The following is a 22,861-nucleotide window of genomic DNA, read 5'->3' as shown; positions in this document are numbered from 1 at the left end:
AATTGAATTATTTAGAAGAATTTTATTATTTATAAAAATAATTTGATTCTTGAGAAGAATTCTATTAAAATTTTTAAAATTCTTTTGAAGAATTTCATTGAATTTTTTTTAAAAGAATTAAAGTTTCTTTAATAATTTTAATTCAAAATTTTGAAAATATATAATTGAATTCTTTCGAAGAATAAATAATATCGAAGGTTTTAATAATATTATTGAATTCTTTCAAAAAATTTAATTAGTTTTTTTATTATAATCGATTTTGTTAATAATTGTAATGAATAATTTTACTATTACATCGTATTAAAATTATTGATAGAAAATTAAATTCTTTTAAACAATTTTATTAGAATTTTTGTAAATAATTAAATTCTTTTGAAGAATTTTTTCAAGTTTTTTTAAAAAAAATGTTTTTTTTAATAATTTTAATTGAAAATTTTGAAATTATTTTATTTAAACAAAGAATGTTTGCATCTTTTTAAAATAATCGTGTCTGTTAATAATTATAATTAAAAATTCAATTATTATTCGAAGAATTTATTAAAATTTTAGAAAATAATTAAATTCTTTCGAAAAATTTTATTAAAAATTAAAAAAATAATTCAATCTTTTCGTGAAATTTCATTAAAATTGAATTGAAAATTCTTGAATACCTGCAAAGAATTTTACTATAATATTTATAAAAATAATTGAATTCTTCCTAAAGTTTCAAACCTACAAATTAATTTATTCATTTATTACACCTGTATTTTTTTTACAAATTAATTTCTTAGTTTATTACAAAATAATCCAAAAAATGGTTTTAACGAAAAGCAAATAATTATAACTATTATTAAATAATTGAGAGAATTTACTGATTTTTATTATTTTTATATTGTTGCTTATAAATTTTTCAATATTAATTTACTTAATAGGTAGCTTGAAATATTATTCAAACAAATATTTTCAGGAGTTGATTAAAAGAATTGAGGTTTTTTCTTGAGTTATTAGATAATTCCTGGGAAGAAAGTTAAAATTAGCTACGCGATTTATCTAATACTGACCAATTATTAGACATGAAAATTGTTTGTTCAGAGGGTAGGGCTCCAAACAGCCTTGAACCATTAAAGAGAATAAAATGTGACTTTCCATTAAAGACAAAATTGTCATTGCAGTTGTAATTATACTGCAGTTATAAATACATTGAAGAATCTTTAACTGATAGTAGGAGAAAATTTTATCACGCACAAGTGAAAATACTCTTCACTTTATTTTATTTTTTGTATTATTTCCAATATTTTCTTATTCTTCGCTTTTTTTTCTTTATTATTTCAAGTTTTTAACTTCGTTTTTTATTTTTTTATAGAATAAAATAATAATTTAAAATAATAATTATTATACTTAATAATATAATTATTTATTTATTTATTTCATAATGAAAATAATAATTATTACTATAATTGGAAAGAAATTTATTTTTTTAAATAATTATTATTGTTATTATTATAATTATGAAGTCAAATATACTTATCAATAAAATTATTATTTTTGTATCATTAAATTTGATCTATTGTTAAAAATGAAAACATTGAAGCATGCAATACTGAAATAAATATTTTTATTTAATTGTTTTTAGGGCACATAAAGGTATTTCTTTCTTTTTTTTCATGCTACGCAACATCCGGCAATGTGTTCATTATTATAATGAACTCTTATAGCATTACCTCTTATTACTTGATAGGGAAAGTTTTAAACAATAGAGTTTGTGTACGATAAAACCGTGTGTTTGAAAAATTCTCGAAAAATATTGTTTTATTTTATTTTTATTCTCCATGTAGATTAAATTTTGAAATTGATTTTACTTGTATTAAAAAAGGGATATTCATTCAAGTTTTTTTTTCGTCTAAACGACTATGATAACTGGTCACTGAACCATATATTAAAGTCTTAGAAACAAGTAACAGGAAACGAGGCAATTAATTCATATTCACTAAAGTCTTGTGAATGAATTTTTTATTTCTCATTCTAAGTTTTGTTCATTGTTTTTATTCTCTTAAATATTTTTTTTTTTGAAAATTAAAAGCAATTGTCAATAAAATAAAAAATGGAACTGTAGTAATTATAATAATTTTAATAACAAGGATAATAATTAAATAAAAATAGTAATAATAAAAATATTAATTAGAAGAATTCGAATAAGAAGATTCGAGTAAATTAAAAATCGGACGAAATCCTCCCCACGACAACATTTCAATGTTTCTCGATAAATAATATCGGTCGTCGCATGTAGAAAATCGTGTATAATAATTTTAATCAATAACAAATTTCCGTAAATTCAAAAGAAAAAAAAAAGAAACTCGTTTTGGTATTTAATTACAGTTTTACTTGTCTCGAAGAAATCGATGATTTCCGGATGATTCTCGAAGAGTTACGTTCCACGAATGATTAGCCAGTTGAGTAAATTAACTTCCACGATCATGAGAGTTGCGACCAAGATGGTAGTTTAGAAATTCCTATATATTTTGTCATTTTTTTTTCCTTTTGTTTTTAATTTACCCTTGGAAAAAAATTTTTTAATTTTCAATCTATACGTTTTCAATTATTAATTAAAAGGTAATTTATGTATTTTTGTTTTTTGCAGTTTTTGCAGAACTTGTATATATATAAATGTACGTGAAAGACTTTGGTGCTGATATTTTAATGTTGACTCATAACACACCCGACAACAGAAACCAGATATTTTACTATCCACTTACTCACATACTCATTGACTATTGTTGGAAAAAAAAATTCCAACAATTTGCTGACTTGCGTAGATTATATTTTTTGTAAAAAAAAATATGTATATCGACAACGAAGTGCTAATTATTTCGCGGAAAGAGAAATATTATTTAATATTTAAATATAGATCTCAGTCGAATCGGTTCAATTCTTGTTTCGTTTTTAAGTAAACTGAGGGATTAATTATGTAAAAAAAATTTACACGAATTAGTATAATTATTTAACTAAATTTTACGATTGAAAAAATTGGTTTTATAATTAATGTTCATATTTTAATATAATAATTTTTTTTTTTGCTAAAGATAATTAGATAATAGATTATAGGCATAATTAGGTATAATTTAGATATTTACTTGTTTTGAATAATTAATTTTTTTTTGCTTTTTCTCTTCGAACGGAATATAAATTTTTTAATTTGGTAATTTTCGCGGAAGTTTGTTCTCGAGTAAATTATTTAAAATGTAGATTTTTGTACCGGATGGGCAAATAAGGACAGAATAAGGTTCCGTTATGGATGTAGGCATTACGTATGCGTCTACTCTGTAATGAAAGAATATAGAACAGCGATGAACAAGAGAGTGGTGAATGTCTCCATTTTTTTTCCCCAAGTGGAACTAAGTAGAAAAATATTTTTCCTTTAAACCAAAGAAACATTCTTTTTTATTTAAATATCATTTGATCTCCAGGAAATATTTTTTCTTATCAATCTTATTACTTCGTATTTTATTCTTAATTTTTAATTGTCGGTTTTCAAAAATAATAATAATAGAATAAAGCAGGAAATTTGTTAAACAATAGGAGAAAAAGATTGTTATTAGCGAAAAAAAAGAGGAAGAAGTTTAAGAGTGTAATTGAAGGTTGATGATAATTATATTTAAAGAGGGGAACAATTCTTTTTGAATTGTCAAGAGGGGAGTATTTTTTTTTCTTTTTAAGTGAAATTGACGTTGAGCCTGGCTGAAGATGAGAATCTTGTGAGTTGCCTCTTTTATTCTGGACAATATGTTTCACTTTCGCCGACAAAATTCTAGATTAGAAGGCCTTTCACATCAGACGTTGGCATTTATCGCGATTGCAGTTCATTAATGTGCCCCAGTTCGTATTATGTTGCATGTAGACTTGACTCATACAAATAAAATCCGATTAACCATGATATTTTATTACAGGAGGTCGAACATGCTTGATTAATTTTCAAAGACATGGTCAACTTCCTGCTTCTCTCGATTCCATAATTTCACTGTATATGACACATGATTAAAACCATGATATGTGCAGTGGTGACAATGATATATTGCATAAGAATTCATTTAATTTCCCTGCAGAGTAATAGAAAAGTAGAAAAGCAGTGGAAGTCAAAATAGGAATAGAAAATGATGAATTGACACTTATTACTATAAAATTATTATTTATTATTATTTTTTTACTTGTATTTTTATTATTTAAAATTTTATTATTATTTTTTTATTTGTATTTTTATTATTTTTATTATTATAATATTATTGTAAGAAATAAAAATATAATAAAAACAAAAATATACGAAACATTGCCTTGTAAATGTGAATATATTTTCAAAAAACTAATTTAGAAATTAAGTTCAGAAAAAAAATATTTCTAAAGAAATATTTTTTTTCCGAACTTAATTTTTAAATTAGTTTTTTTTTTAATTGAAATTTTTATCTAATTGATTATTTTTTAATTACAGATACGGTGCTGGTGCAGCAAGTTGATTTTCTGGAAACAATTCTCGAGGAAACTTCTGATGATTTACAAAGCGATTCTGATCGTAGTGGCACCACCTACTGGTTGGGTTCTGATTCGGAAACGGAGAGCGTAATTCATATAAAAGCCAACCAGAGAGCAGCAGGTAATTGAAGAATAACTGGAAATTTAACTTTTTCTTTTTAATATTCTGAACTTTGCCTAAAAATTTCCTCTTGTCGAATTTATTTTCAAAAAGAACTAAAAAAAGAAAACTTGGAGTTTTTCTAAACGAGTCTTAAAATTTACGGTATTTTTTAATACTTAACTATAAAAGAGGTATTATAATATTGAATAGGAATCAAATATATTGAATACAAAAGCAAAAGAAAATAAGTTGAGTTTAGGCGAGAAATTTTGTGTTAAATGTAATTTATTTATTGTTCAGTTCTTAGGGATCTTCCTAACCGACTTTACGTCAGTGCAAGAAGGGTTGCCTACACTCAAGAGATAATGAAAGAGTATTCTTTTTTTATTTACTATTTTTCATATTTAAATTATTTTTTTTTTATTTCAATATTTTTCTTTTCTTTTTTTATCATTTTTTATTTATTTTTATTTTTGTTTCGATTTTTTTTTACTTTTATTACTTTGATCTGTTGATATTGTCGATTTACATTTATTTCTAATTTTATAATTTTTATTTACTTTATTTTATAATTCAAGTTATTTTTTTTTACTATTTTTTAAAAATATTTTTGACTATTTTTGATAATTTAAAAAAAATATTTTTTTCTACTTTTTAGTATTTTTAAAAAATATTTTTTACTATTTTTCACTCTTTTTAAATATGATCCTAAAGTTCCGAAAGTTTAAACAAACGAAATTTACTTATTTATTCTTGAAATTGAAATTTATTACTACAATAATTTTGCGTCACAACAAAAAAAATTAACAATTAAGTTTCTCAAATGTAAAATTAAGTTTTTAATTTTTATTGCATTCAGCAATTTATGAAAATATTTGCAATCAAAAATATTCCTATTTTATTAAAAGAAAAAGTCTTCATATTAAAAAATAAATTCTGAACTAAGTAAGAATATTCAATTTCCAATATTTTTCGTTTCATTTACTAAGTTTATAAAAATATTCCAAACAAAATAAATTTCGTCCATTTGAACGTTCAAAACTTGTGAATCATTTTTAAATAGTTTTTAAAATACTTATTAAATATTTTTAAATATTTTTCAAAAATATTCCTAATGTTTCGAACGTTCAAATGAACGAAAATATTTTTGCTACTTCATTTAATTTCTATTTTATTAAATAAAAGTCTTCGTTTAAAAATTAAATTCTGAACTAAGTAAAAATATTAAATTTCCTCTATTTTTCGTTTTATTTACTAAGTTTTTAAAAAATATTTCAAACAAAATAAATTTCTTTTATTTGAACGTTCGGAACTTTAGAAAAATTTTTAAAATATTTTCTTGTTTTTTCCTATTTTTCCATTTCTTATTTTACTTTTGCTTTTCGTTTCTTAATCTCCGAAAATTTATTTCTTTTTTAAATTAACATTGTTTTTATTTCGTTTTTCTCAAAAATAAAAATACAATTTTCTGAAGATAAAAAAGTATAGATAGTAATTATTTTTAACTTCGATAATGGTTTTGCAAATTTTTTTTAAATTACTTTAAAACTTATTTGACAACTCATTTTACTTTAAGAATAGTATTTCATTATCTTTTGTTTTTACATTATGAAATATTTTTTTCTTTTAAATAGAAGAGATAGTGTATTTTTAAAAAAGAAAATTGAGACTCTTGTATTTGTGTGAAATTTATTTTAAAAACTGATGATTTTTCACAAATTCAAGGTAGTTTCCATAAATTATATTTTTATCTTCTCGTAAAAAATGTCTCACGTTCCATTTTTATAAAGTTATTTTTAGAAGTCAGCAATGAATAGAAACGTGGAAAATATGTTTCATTTAAAATGTGACTTAAAAATGTCCGTAATTAGACTAACAATTGAAACTTGAAATTTAAAAATAGATTAAGAATACTACTTCATGTGATTTTGGGATGTAAATTTAATTTATGTTAATTTATTAATAACGATAATTATATTATTTTAATTAGTTTTAATTATTTGGTTTATTGGTTAAATTAAGTAATTAATTTTAATTATTTTTAATTTATTAAATTTATAATTATCGTTATGAATGTATTTTTTAGAAAGAGGTATAGATTGATAAATATTTTTGTGAAAATTAATTTTTCACCTTTTCGAAAAGGGACGAGAGGAGAAAAAACAATTGTATTATTACATATTTACTGCGGTCAATGCTCGTTTTAAACTTTATAGTTTCTTGAGGTATTTTTTTACCTTGTTAATAACACTCCTCTCTCAATTTCATAGTCACTGGCAAAATTTATCGCTCTATTAAGACATGACGGAATAATAATATAAAATCAATTTTACAGCAATGACGAACCAATTTATAATCCTTTAACTCTCATGTACCAAAGCTTGTCGAATGTACCAATCCCTTTCTTTTTATGCAATCATAGTTTAGCTATATACTAGTTTCTTTTGCGAAATTCAAGCATCTTGTCTCGTTGAGTAATATTTATACCCGCGACAAATAAACCAAGACTTAAGCGTGCGAAATAGCCCCGAGAGATAAATAATTACCCTTAAATTAAATTTAAATTTTCCTTATTTGACAATTATTGTAATTACTATTAAAAAGGAATCTATTCTTATAGAATAACTAAAAATATTTTCTATTTCTATTTAGTGGAGACAAGGGATTATTTTTCCCCCAATAAATTAAATTCGGAAGTAAATAATTATCCTTAAAATGTTGACTTTATTGGTGCCAAATTTTAATTTATTGTTAAACGAAGTCTCGTGGTTTACGCGCGTGCAGTTAAAAGCAGGACGTAATCTTTTGTCAGTGCGCGATAAAATTAGATCACCTTTAATGCTACCTGAAATTTACCGGGAATGTCAACAGATTAAACTCTGTGTTTAAAACAATATTTGTCTGTGCAAATATTTGACAATATAAAGAATTTTTCAGCTTATCTCAAGTCTTTGAGATTAAATTTACATCTTTCCCGCTCTCCCCCTCAATATGGGAGGTAAAAAAGTCCTGCTACATTAAAAAAAATGTAATTATAAAAATCAGAAATTGAAAATATTTCTTTTTATTTATTATAATCGCGTTCCGTGAAGCATTATAGAAACTAGGTAGAAAGTTATATTCTCTGTGCAAAAAACAAGAGCAGCTGATGAAGTGGGTCTTCCTTGGATAACCAATGAGGGGGTCGTTTAGTTCTTACCCCTCTTTTTTTTCCCCCACCCATATTCGACTCCAGGAAGTCGGTTCATTCAACCGGAAGTTGAGCTTATGGAATTATACGTACTCTCGTCGGCTTCGTGATTGTTGAAGTCAGTTGAAGTTGAGAGAGCACACAATCGCACTCGTAACACGTGACACACCCTCACATTCTCCTCAATGTTTACCTTGTTCTCAACTCTCTCTCGTCCATCTTTCTTCCTTCTGTTTATCATCTCGGTGAATAATTTTCACCGTTTTTACATATTTTTTCTCTTTCGATTGATTATTGGTACAAAGAAAATTATTTCTTTGAAAATAGTTTCCTTTTTCTTCTTTTCAAGTTCAGGATTCGCACTCAGCTAGTAAAACCTACTATTTACTACTTTTTTTATGTTGTGCTCCTATTTGGGTACTTTTTTAGATTTCAGCCACTAAAAGCTTTTTCTGTTTTTCTGTTTTTTTTTTTGAGAATTTCCTATACTTTAAATTCGCTAATACTAGAAATCAAAAAATTGTAATAAAATTCTTTAAAACAATTCAATTATTTTCAAAAAATATTCAAATTTCAATTATTTTTAATATCTAATATTTTCATATAAAATTTCACAAAAAAATTCAATTATTTAAACAAAAAATTGATAAAATTCATTAAATTTATTAAATGCCATAAAAGAGAAGAGAAAATGTTGAATTTTAAGAAATTCGGTTTTTTGAATTTTTGATAATTTTCGATAATTTTAGATTTTTTACCAAAGAGTGAAGACTATCAAATAAGTAAAGTATTTTTGAAGAGCACAAAAATAATGAAGCTAAATGCCATAAAAGAAAAGAAAAAATGTTGAATTTTAAGAAATTCGGATTTTTGAATTTTTGATAATTTTCGATAATTTTAGATTTTTTACCAAAGAGTCGAGACTATTAAATAAGTAAAGTATTTTTTAAGAGCACAAAAATAATGAATCCAAATGCCGTAAAAAAGAAGAAAAAATGTTAAATTTTAAGGAATTCGGTTTTTTGAATTTTTGATAATTTTCGATAATTTTAGATTTTTTACCAAAGAGTCGAGACTATTGAATAAGTAAAGTATTTTTCAAGAGCACAAAAATAATACATCCAAATGCCGTAAAAGAGAAGAAAAAATGTTGAATTTTAAGAAATTCGGTTTTTTGAATTTTGGATAATTTTCGATAATTTTAGATTTTTTACCAAAGAGTCGAGACTATTAAATAAGTAAAGTATTTTCCAAGAGCACAAAAATAATGAAGCTAAATGCCATAAAAGAAAAGAAAAAATGTTGAATTTTAAGAAATTCGGTTTTTTGAATTTTGGATAATTTTCGATAATTTCAGATTTATTACCAAAGAGTCGAGACTATTGAATAAGTAAAGTATTTTTAAAAAGCACAAAAATAATGAAGCTAAATGCCATAAAAGAAAAGAAAAAATGTTGAATTTTAAGAAATTCGGTTTTTTGAATTTTTGATAATTTTCGATAATTTTAGATTTTTTACTAAAGAGTCAAGACTATTAAATAAGTAAAGTATTTTTAAAAAGCACAAAAATAATGAATCTAAATGCCGTAAAAGGAAGAAAAAATGTTGAATTTTAAGAAATTCGTTTTTTCGAATTTTTATAATTTTTGATAATGTCTAATTTTTTCCTGATCTCCATTTTTTCTCTTCAATAGAAATTCAATTAGAAATTTGAAGATATAATATATATTATACGACGTGGAAATTAAATTTTAATTTCCACTGGAATTTTCTAAAAATTTATTTATTTATTTATCATTATAAACGGGACATGTCCTTTCGTACAAAAGTAAGAGAATTTTAATTTTTTCGATAGTTACATTTTTACTACTTTTTTTTTTTTGTTTGGAAGTTACTTTTTGCTACTTTTTGAAAATTAATTATCGAGTGCGAAGTCTGCAAGTTGAAATTATCGATCTTTTTCTTATTTTTAAGCTAATTACAATTCTGAATTGATCAAGAAGATTGAATATATTTGTAAATTCTGCTCAACAGGGTACCAGCAGAAATTAAGTCCCCCTCCAGAGGGGATGGTGAAAATTTGATGAAGGCTATAGTAGTAGATTTGTGAATGAGAAACAATTTAGTAGCAGATAGTCAATTAGGTCTCGGCGTTATCTCGTTTATTAAATTAGACAATAGAGAAAACAGAAAAGAACTGCAACTGCTAAAATTCTTTTTTATTTAGGAAATAGTTTGATTTTTCTTTCTTGTAATTTTAATAAAAATGTACTAATTTTCCACCAAGAGGAAGTGATTAAAATAAGTGATAGTTAAATAATAATAAAATTACTAAATGATATTTAACGTTCTTTTTTTTCTTTTTTGATAAAATATTATTATTAGGTATTTAAAAAATTATTTTTGATAAATAATAATAAAATTACTAAATAATATTTAATGTTCTTCTTTTTTTTCTCGGTGTGTCATCGAAAGCAGAGGAGAAATTGGACGGCAGTGGAAGTGAGTGCAATTCGGTGGTACCAAAGAAAAGAAGACGTAGAAACGGTACTGACCATCATCACCATCATCATCATCATCAACAACAACACCAACAACAATTACATCATGACAGATTCGAGGAATCGACGACATTCGGCGAGGAATTTCCCACCTCGCCACGATCATCAAGATCATCGGGATCCTCGAGAGCAAGCTCTCTTCTCCAATTTGAATCGCTCGAGAGGACCTGCGCCACATTCTCGCCGTCCTGCTACAGTTTCGACTCCCTCGAGTACGCCAATCGATCCAACGCTTCGAGACTGGAGAACAACACATCGCCCGACAGCCTCGAAGATTACGAGAGGGTGGTGCCCAACGGTTTCCCGGGTCCACCGGGTGATTGTCTCCCACGTATCAGACCCTATCGCAGCTTCGAAAGTCTCGACACTTGCCAAAAGGATCGTGACGTGGGACAGGAAATTGTGTCCAATGGTTTCGCACCTCTTTTCTCGAAGAGGAACAGCGATTTATCTCGGACACGCAGGAGCAACGGGGGCAGGAGGTATGTTTTTTTCTATATATCCATCTTCCTGTGTGTTTACATTTATATGTGTGTAGAATTTGTTAGTCACTAGAATATTTGGTGAATTATCGTCGGTTTGTTTTGGCAACACTGGGTCAAACTGGGTCAATGAGAGTTCACGGAGGGAAGCGCGACTGCTCCAGAGGTCAATGCAGGGCGGCAATTTTTAAACTTTATTCTTTTTTCAAATTTTCTCTTTTGCTTTTGCTAGTAAAACGAATTTTTTTGACAATTTTTTCTTCTTTTGGGAATTGATCGTGGAATTTTCATTTCTGAAATTTTTAAGTACTTTTTGCCTTTTTTTCTTGTCTTTTGAATATTTATTATCGAATTTTCATTTTTAAAATTAGAAATACTTTTTTCACACATTTTTACAATTATTTGTACATTTTTACAAGTAGGAAATAATATTTACTAATTAGAAAATTTATGTAAATTTTAGATTACTTTTTAGATTCTTTTACGATTCTTTTTCAAAGCTCAAGACTTTAAATAAAAATACATAATCAGTGTGTGCTGTTTTAAAATTTTATTGCTTTTTTAAAGATTTCTCTTGTTTTGCATTTTTCTAATTAATAGTTTATAATTTCTTACATAATATTTTTTACTGTTCATAATTTTTTTACTTTAATTTTTATTCCCACAATCTAGTTATTTCTTTAATTTCATTCAAACAAATATTGTGACATTTAGTTATTTCTATAGTCAAAAGTGAATCATTCATTCGAAAATTTTCATTTTGAAATTTTTTGTTTGTTTATTTCCTACGCAAACGGGAAGAGAGTAAAAAATAAATAGAGAAATAGACTTAAAAAAAAATTAGTTATTTAATAAACAATTTTATGAAATAGATAAAATTCTTGAAATTAAGGACCAGAGTGAATAATTTAAAAAACAAATTTAATGAATAGTGAATTTTACTGTCAATGAGAAGTGCAGGTTGTTTGAATTCTACTTGCAGCCCTGCCTTGAGTTCTATAGCTTGTATCCGCCTGGAGCACCTCATTTCCGTGAACGTGAAAAGTAATAGAAGCAATTACGTTTGTCCATTATTCCTAATGAAAATCTGTTCTCTATTCTATTCATTTTTGGAAAAATGTTTTCCTATTTTTGTCCTTTACATCTCAAGTAAAAAATGTTTTTACTTTAAAACACAAAAAAAATTAATTATAAACAGAATATTACAATCCTTACACATAATTCTATCGGGAAATTAACAATAGAATTTTAATGTTTAATTTAGATCAGTTAGATTAACTATGAAATATTGGAATTTTCAAACATTGGATCTGATTAAATGCGAATAAATCGTAACTTGATTGGATTTGTATATAGAAAAGAGAATCTCGTTCGCGAGACAGAAGGTCCCTTGTCTGCTGACCTTAAACCTCGAATGCAGTTAGACTGTTGGCACTGTCTATCGTCCAAACGTATCTATTGCCTCGTGACCTACACTTTTCTTGGCCTGTAAGTGTCAATCTTGACCCTGATGTTGCTGAAGGTTTTATTTCTAAGGCAGACAACCACTTTGTAATCTATAATGATCGGCTAATTATTCTTTTTATTTATTTTCCACCGCAATTTTTCGCCACCAAATTTCCGGGAATTCTCTGCCAATTTTTATTATTTTATCTCTATTTTTTATTCTATTTCCTGATAAAATATTTCATAGCTGCTCACAGATCGTAGGAAAAGTCAGGTACTTAAAAATCAAATAAAAGAAATTAGTAAATATTTTTGATAAGAATTTTTTCGCTATAAAATTTTTTCAAGAATTTTATATTTCAATTTTTTGTTACGATTTTTTGTTACAATATCTTTTTTGACAATTTTTTTTTTTTGCTTTTTGTAACAATTTGTTTTTGTATAACAATTTTTTTGTAACAATTTCTATTTGTTTCAGTCTTTTCGTAAATTTTTTTGCTTTTTGTAACAATTTGTTTTTGAATAAATTTTTATTTGTTTCAGTCTTTTCGTAAACATTTTTTTTTTACTTTTAGTAACAATTTATTTTTGTATCAATTTTTTTATAACAATTTTTATTTGTTTCAATCTTTTCGTAAAATTTTTTTTTTACTTTTAGTAACAATTTTTATTCGTATCAATCTTTTTGTAACTATTTTTATTTGTTGTCAATCTTTTTGTAACAAATTTTTTGTATCAATCTTTTAGTAAAAATTTTTTGGTAAAATTTTCTTTTGTGAAAATTTTTGTTTTTTGTAAAGAATAATTATTTTTAGAATTTGTCAAATGCACACGTACGGATGATAATTAATTTCTAGAAACTCATTACTTGAAGAACAATGGAATTTAAAGACACTTCCTTTCTATTTATCGTAACTTGCATTCTCACGTAAAATATTTTCCTAGAACTGTGGTTACAATCACTTTGAAAATTAACTTCAAAAAATAGATAGTATTAATACTTTTGATGTTGATGATGACTATTTTAGTTTTTTTGTATAAATGAAAAATAAATTAGTATTTCATCGTTTAAAAAAATTAACTTTTTTAGAGTTAGCACGAAAATCTCTTTAAAAAAAAATACTAATATTAAAAAAAAAATCTTAACTTTTTTAGATTTAGTGCGAAAATCTCTAAAAAAATATATAATTAGATTAAAATTCAGGAATATTAATTAAATTATTTGATATTAAAATTCAGGAATATTAATTAAATTATTTGACACTACTTTTTTAAATATATTTGTAATTCTTATCCTTTTTGATGGAGAATTTTGTGTAACAATTTTCTTTTGAATCCTTGACAGAGGTTTTTGGTACGACGAGTACGACGAATACGAGGAGGATCAGGAGGACCTCGACGAGGACGAGATCCTTGAAGTGCCTCAGCAATCGGATTTGGATCGTTTCGAGGACGGTTTTCGAGCAACAGTGTTTGGCGACTCCAGCACAAATTACGCGACTTCCCTCGACTATCGCAATACAATTGATCTTCGTGAAATTGGTCTCGAGACGGAGGAAGACACATTTCTTGGTTTAAAATCTGGCCAAAGCAGTCGGCTAAATATAACCACTAATATGGCCGCTGGACGTAACAATATGGTGGCTAGCCAGCATCATCATCATCAGCAGCAGCAGCAACAGCAGCAGCACCAACCAGGGTGGAGCAAGAAGTCAAGTTTTAATTTTAGATTCACGGATAAATCTCAAAGCGCTCCCAGTCTGCCTTGCAGCTCCTCGGAGTCCGCTTACAACGATAATCTCGGCAACTATTCACCTTTTGGTTCGTCGAAGACGACAGTTTTCGAAAATTACACCCGCGTCACAAGTGTACCCGTGGATTTAAATCTTTGCGGAACTTCTTCTTCTTCCTCCAGCAATGTCATAAAGTCCTCCGAGAAGCAAGAGACAAAAATGGCGGACGTTATCGCAATTGACGAGGAGGCGAGAAATAGCGGAAGTAAAAAAATCAATCCGAAGAAGAAGGAGAGTGAAAAATTCAAAGAGGAAGAAAATAAAGTGAATGAAGGATATAAAGTAAATGAAGGAACTAAAGTGAATGAAGGAAATAAAGTAAATGAAATAAATAAAGTGAATGAAGGGAATAAAATGAATAAAGCGAATAAAGTGAATGAAGTGAATTCAAAGTCCGAGGATGGGAAAAAATCATCGGTGAGAACACAGGATCCACAATCGGTCGAGAAGCAAATTTTGTCATACAACGAAACTCCAAATTGTGAGGAGGAGGATCTTCCATTGGAAGACAAGCCAGTGACATCGACAGTGAAGACACAGGACAGAATCGAGAATGTACTTGAGATTGCGATGGCTATGGAAAACGACGTCGACGCCGTTGTTGACGAGGCCATAAAACAGTTTAAGCGCGAAGTCAAGGAAGCCACTGCCGCTGGTAACACAAGCGAAGTCATTGCCGCAATGGAAACAGTGCAAAGACTCGCCTCAAGTAAACAGAGGCCAAGACGAGTGAAAAATAATGCGAGCTATGAACTCGCTCAACAATACGAAGTTAATGAAAAAAATCTCAGGCCCATGCCATCGTGTATGGAGGACGAAGACGAGCATCCCACAAATTCACCAAGACGCTCGAATTCCGGTCGTCGAGTTCTCAATAATGCGAGCTATGAACTTGCTCAACAGTGTGACTATATAAGAGCACTTCAGTCAAAATCATTTCAACGTATGAACGCCTGTGAAGAGGCAGATGAATCAAAGAACTCCATAACGCAGGACGAGTCCCTTTTTACACAGATAAAAAAAAACTCGGATCTATTTTCAGTCTATGGAGAAGACGGTAGTTTTGAGGAGGATATTAGATGTCGACTAGACGACGAGGTAGATTATCCCTGCTTGGAAAATAAACCCATTCAATGTTTGGAGCAAGATGTACTCGTGCACGTTGAAACCCCACCGACGAGAAAAGAAGCTTTCCGACGAGAAATCATTAGGAAAAAAAGTGACAGAACAAGAAGAGAGAGTCAAGGCGATGTGGATGAGATTCGAATTGACAGAGATCAGAGAATTACGGAAGGATCTGGAGAACGATTGTGGCAATGTGAGAAAGAAACGGAAGAAAAAGAAGAAGGGGCTAAGAATTGTGAGCGGGGTGATAGTGACCACGCTTTCGTTTCATCCCCACCTCGAGCTCTGGAAAGCCGGCATAGTAGTGGTGGTAATCCAGCAGTGGTCGTAGCGGTTGATAGAAATGAAGGCAGAGTTCGTGACAACGACGAAGACGACAACAACGTTGATCAGGAGAAGAGGCCAGTGTTGAGCGAGATGTCGACTGTGGCGAAACGTCTCGCTGGAGCGTCGTCGACGAAAAGCGACGTGACAGTGACAGTGGTGACACCGGAGAGAAAAAAAGGCGGCCTCGGTGGTTTTCTTCAGAGATTTTCAAAATTACGATTTAGTGGTCGTTCAAAAGTGCCGCGTTCTGAGGTGCAGAAAAAAAGTGAACAAATTCAACAAGTGAATCGTGTGACTGTAAGACCGGAGGAAATTCAAAAGCGGAAATTGGAACCGGATTATATTATCATTCCGCTTCATCCCACTGAGGAGGAGAAGAGAGAAGAAGAACTCAGGAGGCAACAGACTGATGCATTCAATAGATCGTCAGATTTTAACACGTCCAGTGTCAGGTAAACATTCCACAATCTTATGTGTCTAACACGAAAAGCCTACTAACACGGAAAGGTCAGTTTTTCTTTTCAAAGAAAAAAGAAAAGTTCTCATAGAAAAAATTCTTCATTGAGAAAAAAAAATTTCTCATAGAAAAAATTATTCATTTAAAAAAATAGTTCTCATAGAAAAAATTCTTCATTTAAAAAAAAGTTTTCATAGAAAAAATTCTTCATTGAAAAAATCAAAGAAAATCTTCTTTTTGATGTTAACGAAATTTTTCGTATTGGAAAATTATTTAGGATTGTTATAAAATATCCTTCTAGGGGGATTTGTTTTTGCTCTTGAATTATTAGACTTTAACGGGCTTCGGTGCTTCGGTTTGTTTTCATTGCACGTGTGTAGAGAGATCTTGGTGGGTATCTTTTGCCCCCTTTTTAGTGTTTGATGAGAGTTGAGGGGAAAATTAGCTTTTCTCGCCAATTTATCAATCTTCTTGTGTTTATTGTTTACTTGACGTAGCTACCAACATGAGAACGGATGTAAACATTTTTGATATTGCCGGCTTTTCATCGATATACACTGCCATGGTAAACTCGTGGTCTTCTCGTATAGTTATTTTCACGCTGAAAATCTAGTCAATATTTCGCTTTTTTACTTTTTAAAAATTTTTAACTTGAAATAGGATTTATTTTTATTTATTATTTTGTTTTTTATTCTCTACTTCTTATCTTCTTATTTTTAATTGTTTTCTATTTTTTATCGTTTGTTGTTTTAATGTTTTCAATTTTTTCTGTTTTAGTTTTTATTATTTTCTATTTTTTATCTTTTCTTTTTTTATTATTTTAAATTTTTTCTGTTTTATTTTTTATTATTTTCTATTTTTTATCTTTCATTTTTTATTATTTACTATTTTTTATCTATTATTTTGTATTATTTTCTATTTTTTATCTGTTACTTTTTATTATTTAAAAATTTAAAAGAATATTTTCCCATTTCCCTAAAGTTTTGAACATTTAAATGAAAGAAATTTTTTTTCTGTGTAAATACACGTGAGTGAAATTTACAACGTTTGTAATAAAAGTTTAAATGAAATTTATGTTTTCCACAAGGAAAATAATAAAGTTTTCTGTTTAAAAGTGTTTCTTTTAAAAATGGTGGTTTAAAAAACTTTGTAAAAATGTCTTTTATACAGAAGTTTATTCAAAATTGCTTAGAAAAATATTTTCTCCTCTAAATTGTTGATTAATAAACGTTGTAAACTTCACGAAAGTAAAAATATTAACAAAAATTACTAGATTTTTGTGAAAAATATAATGTAAATTAAATTTACCAAAAAAATGTAAATTAAACTTTGCTGACCTATTTGAAAATTAATTTTACAACAAATTAACGTTTAAATTTGATTTTTTTAACAATTTTATTTAACAGTCGTACTAAAAATATTGTCCTTGATTTGAACATATTTTTCTAATGTTTTCTGAACGTTCAAGGGAACGAAATTTATTTATTTTTTCTTCAAATTTAATTTTTATTACAATAATTTTGCATCATTGTAAACAAAATTAATATTATAAAGTTTATAAATTTTATATTTTAAAATTTTTATTGACTTAACTTTTTATTATTTCAATTTTTATATTTTTATAGTAATTTATAAGCAACTTATAAAAATACTTTTAATAAAAAATATTTCGTTTATCTGAACGTTCAAAAACTGGATCATTGAAAAAGTTTAATATTTGTTTTAGTTGGAACTTAACAAACGTATTGAAAGTTTTATTTTGTTTTTTTATTTTTATCGAACTGAAATTTTCTATCACTTTATTATTTTTTTATTTATTTAACTTTAAGTTATTTTTAAATATTATTTTTTAAATTTTGTTTTTTTTAATATTGTCTTTAATTTTTGTTTTTTAATTAAATATTGTTTTTAAATATTGTTTTCGAAATACTGTTTTTAAAATTTTGATATATTGTTACGCTTTATACAATTGCAGTTTGATGTTACGAGAATAGTAAATTCCATCACTTGTGTATAGAATATCGGTTTGCATTGTAACGATCGTTTCATGTGGTATTGGATACCTAGGGGTTCATTTTCTCTCATAGTCTCGTAGCTCAGGTAGACAGATTAGCAAGGACGAGAAATGAACGGGAGAAGCAATAGTCATTAAGTAATATTCTTCAGAAATGTAATAAAATAGAATCATGAATCGTATTTCTCTCGGTAGACTCCAAAGAAAATTCCTAATTCTATATTATAGAAAACTAATTCTAGCCCCCATAGAAATTCGTTGAACATTTTTCTCATTTACGTCTTATCTCTCAAAAATATTTTTTGCCTTCAAAATTCAATTTATTTTCATCGTTTTTATTTTCTTATTTTCAATAATTGTTCCTAAAAATTCAATGAAAAGAATTGAAATCGAAAAATAAATAAATTAAATTTTTCAGACGAAAGTCTGAAAAATTAAATTTATTTATTTTTCTAACATTTAAAAATTTATTTACAACTTGTTTGCAGGTTTCGTTTTTCGGGGAAATGTTCAACATTATTAGATCGTGTTCTGAATTCAACGAAATTAACAATTTCAACTATCTACTTAAACTTTATCTTTAAACTTTGAAAACTAATATTGCATTAGATGGAAGTGTCAGAGCATAAAGTTTGTCGTATCACTTTCAGTTTGGCAGAGGTTGAGCTTTGAATTTTCAATCAGCAAATAGGGAAAAAAGTTAATTATAATGAAAATTTAATTTAATTATTTGAAAATCGATGATTTTATATAGACGTTTACTAATTTCTTCTTTTTATAGGTTTCCTTCCATAGAAAAAGAAAGAAAATTATGATGGTAATTTATTATTTTCAAAATCTGGATGGAACTCGAGTTGGGATTGAAAATTCTCTTTCGTTTTAATAATGGACTATTCGCAGAGTCAATGAACAGATGCTGCCGCGAATACTGTTTAAATTCTACAACTACCACCCACACCGCATACTATAAAATCACTCACATGGATTCTCAATGAAGTGTTTCATTCCGCTTTTAATGCATTTAATCGCACTTGGTTGGATTCCTTCTCCCCTAGATTCACATATTCTTTTGCATTCTTCGTAATTTCTTTTTTTTTCTGTCACTTCGATTCGTTTCACATGGATTGCACCATTTATGTACTTTCGGCGGGAGTTTTTTTTCCTTTTGTTTTAAGTCTGTCTCGTCCCCATTAAAAAGGGCACTCATGGTCTCACGACATTTTAGAACGATTCAATCCCTTATCTTTCAGACTGAAACTCTCTCCAGCATCTTTTTTCTGACTGAAAAAAAGATGTTTCAATTTTTAGAGAAAGGGGGAGACACGTTAAAAAACAATTTTCATTCCTTTTTTTCTTTACTCAAAAAAAAAAAAAATAGGATGAATATTTTTTTTCAAAAACAAAAAAACAGGCTTCGCACTCATCTACTGACACCTAATATTTACTACTTTTTTGACGTTATGCTACTATTTGGGTACTTTTTTAGATTTCAGCCACTAAAAGCTTTTTCTGTTTTTTTTGAGAGAATTTTCACTACTTTAAATTCGCTAATAATAGAAATCAAAAAACCATTCTCAAAAATTATAATCAAATTCTTTAAAACGATTCAATTATTTTCAAAAAATATTTGAAATTCAATTATTTTCAATATCTAATATTTTCATAAAATTTCGAAAAAGAATTCAATTATTTAAAAAAAGAAATTGATAAAATTCATCCAAAATTCAATTATTTTCATAAATAATAAAATTTCCACAGGAATTCATTTATAATTTAGAATAGAATGAATTTTCAAAAAAATTTCGAAAAAATCAATTATTTAACAAAATTTTTATCCAATTATTCACAATAAATTTTCATAAATAATAAAACTCATTGAAGAATTTCAATTATTTTTAATACATTTTAAAGTAATTAATCGAAAAATTCAATTATTTCTACAAATAAAATTTTCAACTATTCAATTATTTTTATAAATAATCAAATTCAACGCAGGATTTCAATTATTTTGAATACAATTTTAGAGAAATTGATCAAAAAATGTAATTATTCTTAAAAATTTAATTTCAATTTTTCGAAAAAATCAATTATTTGGAAAAATGTTTTTTAAAATTCTTTGGATGAATTCAATTATTTACAAAAATATTAGAATTTTTCACAAGAATTCAATTATTTTTAAATATTTTAATATAATTGTTCGAAAGAAATCAATTATTTTAAATACAATTTTAATTAAATTTTTTGAAATAATTCAATTATTCTTTTAGATTTTAATAAAATTCTTCCCAAGAATTCAATTACTTACATAATTAATTCTTCGAAAGAATTCAATTGTTAAAGATAAATAACAAAATTATTCTTGAAAATTCAATTATTTTGAGTCATTTAAATAAAATTCTTTGCAAAATTCAATTATTTTCATAAAAAAAAACAATATTCATCACAAGAATTCAATTATTTTTAAAAGTAATAAATTTTTTCTTGAAAATTGAATTATTTTAAAAAAATTTAATAAAATCGTTAGCAAGAATTTAATTATTTTCATAAATATTAAAATGCTTTTTATGGAATTCAATTATTTTAAGAAATTTTAATAAAATGTCACACGGGTATTCAAGTATTCTCAAAAATTTTAATAGAATTCTTTGTAAAATGAATAATTTCTCAGGAATTCAATTATTTAAAAATTTTTATAAAATTTGTTGCAGGAATTTAATTTATTAGCAGGATAAGAAAGAAGTACTTTTTCTTTTAGTTTGAAAGCTACTTTTTGCTACTTTTTTAAAATTAATTATAATTAATTATCGAGTGCGAAGTCTGAAAAAGAACCTTTTTTGAAGAAAAAAAATTTGAGCAAAGAAAAAAATCTTTGAGACTATAGGAAAGAATCGTTTAATTTAAATTTTTGAATAAAATGTAAGGAAAACGATTTTTTATTCGTTGAAAATTCTTCCTTTTTCTATCCGTAAATTGTAATAATTACTTCAGATTTGGCTATATTTTCGTATAATATTACTTCTTCATTTTTTATCACACGTGAAGCATAAGAGGTTAGTATCATTTATTAGAGGACACTTTAAGACTCGAGTGTTTTTCTCTCTCTGTTTCTCTTCACTTATTCAGCACCCTTTTGTCGACGATATAGAAGAAACGATGATTCATCCTCGTATTGTACATGTAAAATATAAAATGTAATTTAAGAATTGCTCATATCTCGTCATGAGTCGTAATATATAGCATTCGGAGTTCTTATGTCGACAAGATACTTGAGAAAAGCACGCGCAGACCAGAAGCTCTGTTAATTGGCACTTTCATTAATTTTGCTTAGTTTCTTACAAGGATGCTATTCATTGAAACATTACTGAGAGAGCATCATTCGATAGGGGAGGGGAAAAAAATTTAGAGAGACTGACAGTACTTTTTCAAACAGTACTCGTCTTGTTTTTTGATTCCAAATTCTCGACTCGAAAGGTGTGGTTTTAATTAATAATTTTCGTTCTTGACGGAGGGAAAATAATCCCTAAATTTGGAAGTTTTTATTTTAAAATAGAATTTAGAAGACTGAATTTTACTGGCTATGCCTTTTAAATGAATTTTAGAAATTTTTTCAGAAATTTTAATATTTTAAAGGTTATTAAGTATTTTAAAAATTTTTTTAATAATTTGTAATGATTTTTTAAAAATATTTTTTACATTTTTTTAGTTTCGCATTTTTATAATATAGATTGTAAGAGAAAAATATTTCTCCTACATTAGAGGAAAATGTTTGCTTACGAGAAAATTTAGAAATTCTAATTTTAAATTTAATCTAGAAAAGAAAATTTTAATTTAATTTAGAAAAGAAAGTTTTTAATTTAATTTAGAAAAAAAAAATTTTTTAAAATTTCTTTTTGAGGATGAATTTTAATCGAAACTTCTTCAAATGTGGGTATTTTAAATGTTTACGATAATTGTTGATTAATTAATAAGCTACTGTTACGATAGAAACGAAAAAAAGAAAAATTTGTAAATTAATAGAAATCGATAATATATTTAACGTTAAAATAAGTTTCTGTTTGAATATAAAAATCGGAAACTTTTTTATTAGAATAGAGAATTAGAGTAGAAGCTGGGAGATAATAAAATTTAATCGATCGAATTTGGAGCGTTTGTGGTGTTATTAATTAAACCTTTTAGAGTAGTTTTTCCTCTCTTCAATTAGAAATTCCCTTTTAGAAATTTTTCTCTTTTGTTAATGAATTTGGTTTTCATTTTTTGGTTTTAATTCGTTTCCACCTTTTTATTTTTATGAGTTTGATAATTAGATGTTTATTTTGATAATTATATTTTATGTACATTACGTTATAAAACGAATAATTAATTAATTTATAAACAATTTAATTAACTTATTCGTAAATAATTTAATTAATTAATTTGTAAATCATTTAATTTATTTCTTTTTAAGTAGCAATTTAATTAATTATTTTGTAAACAATAATTTAGTTATGATTTACAAATTTTTTGGCGAATTGTCATAATCAAGTTGTCAACCTTGATGTGTCGATTTTTTAAAATGCTAAAAACCGGTTTTTTATTTTTATTGCAACGCAACAGAGATGATTTCATTAATATAAGTGTGATAAAAAAAAATTGCAATTTTTCTCTAATTTAAAAAATAGAAATTAAATGACTGCGAGTTTATTTTCTGAAATGTTTGCACAATTCTTTTCTATTTAAACTGAAATTTCCCTCATACAGCTTAATTGAGTGAATGGTCTCAGAAACGGATTAATTAATTCTAATTCCAATAAGTAATTTAATCGAAACTAGAGCAACGGGAAGAAAAACAGAAATTTATAGAATTGTGCAATAAACTCGAAACAG

The 22,861-nt window shown here is 26.6% G+C and overlaps 1 protein-coding gene across 5 annotated transcripts in view; it reads left to right on the top strand.

Annotated features, from left to right (window-relative positions):
* LOC122502037 overlaps positions 1-22,861 on the top strand; it is a 78,751-nt gene that overhangs the window by 16,410 nt on the left and 39,480 nt on the right. For all 5 annotated transcript variants that reach the window (XM_043611891.1, XM_043611893.1, XM_043611892.1 and 2 more), the window contains exons 3-5: positions 4,460-4,621; positions 10,272-10,836; positions 13,628-15,979. In XM_043611891.1, the coding sequence (XP_043467826.1) occupies positions 4,460-4,621; positions 10,272-10,836; positions 13,628-15,979 (3,079 nt within the window). The remainder of the gene's footprint in view (positions 1-4,459; positions 4,622-10,271; positions 10,837-13,627; positions 15,980-22,861) is intronic.

Source organism: Leptopilina heterotoma, unplaced genomic scaffold (genome assembly GCF_015476425.1).
Source record: "Leptopilina heterotoma isolate Lh14 unplaced genomic scaffold, ASM1547642v1 Lhet_22, whole genome shotgun sequence".
Lineage (NCBI taxonomy): Eukaryota > Metazoa > Arthropoda > Insecta > Hymenoptera > Figitidae > Leptopilina > Leptopilina heterotoma.
Note: the sequence above shows the minus strand (reverse complement) of the source record. Positions and strands in the feature narration are given on the sequence as shown.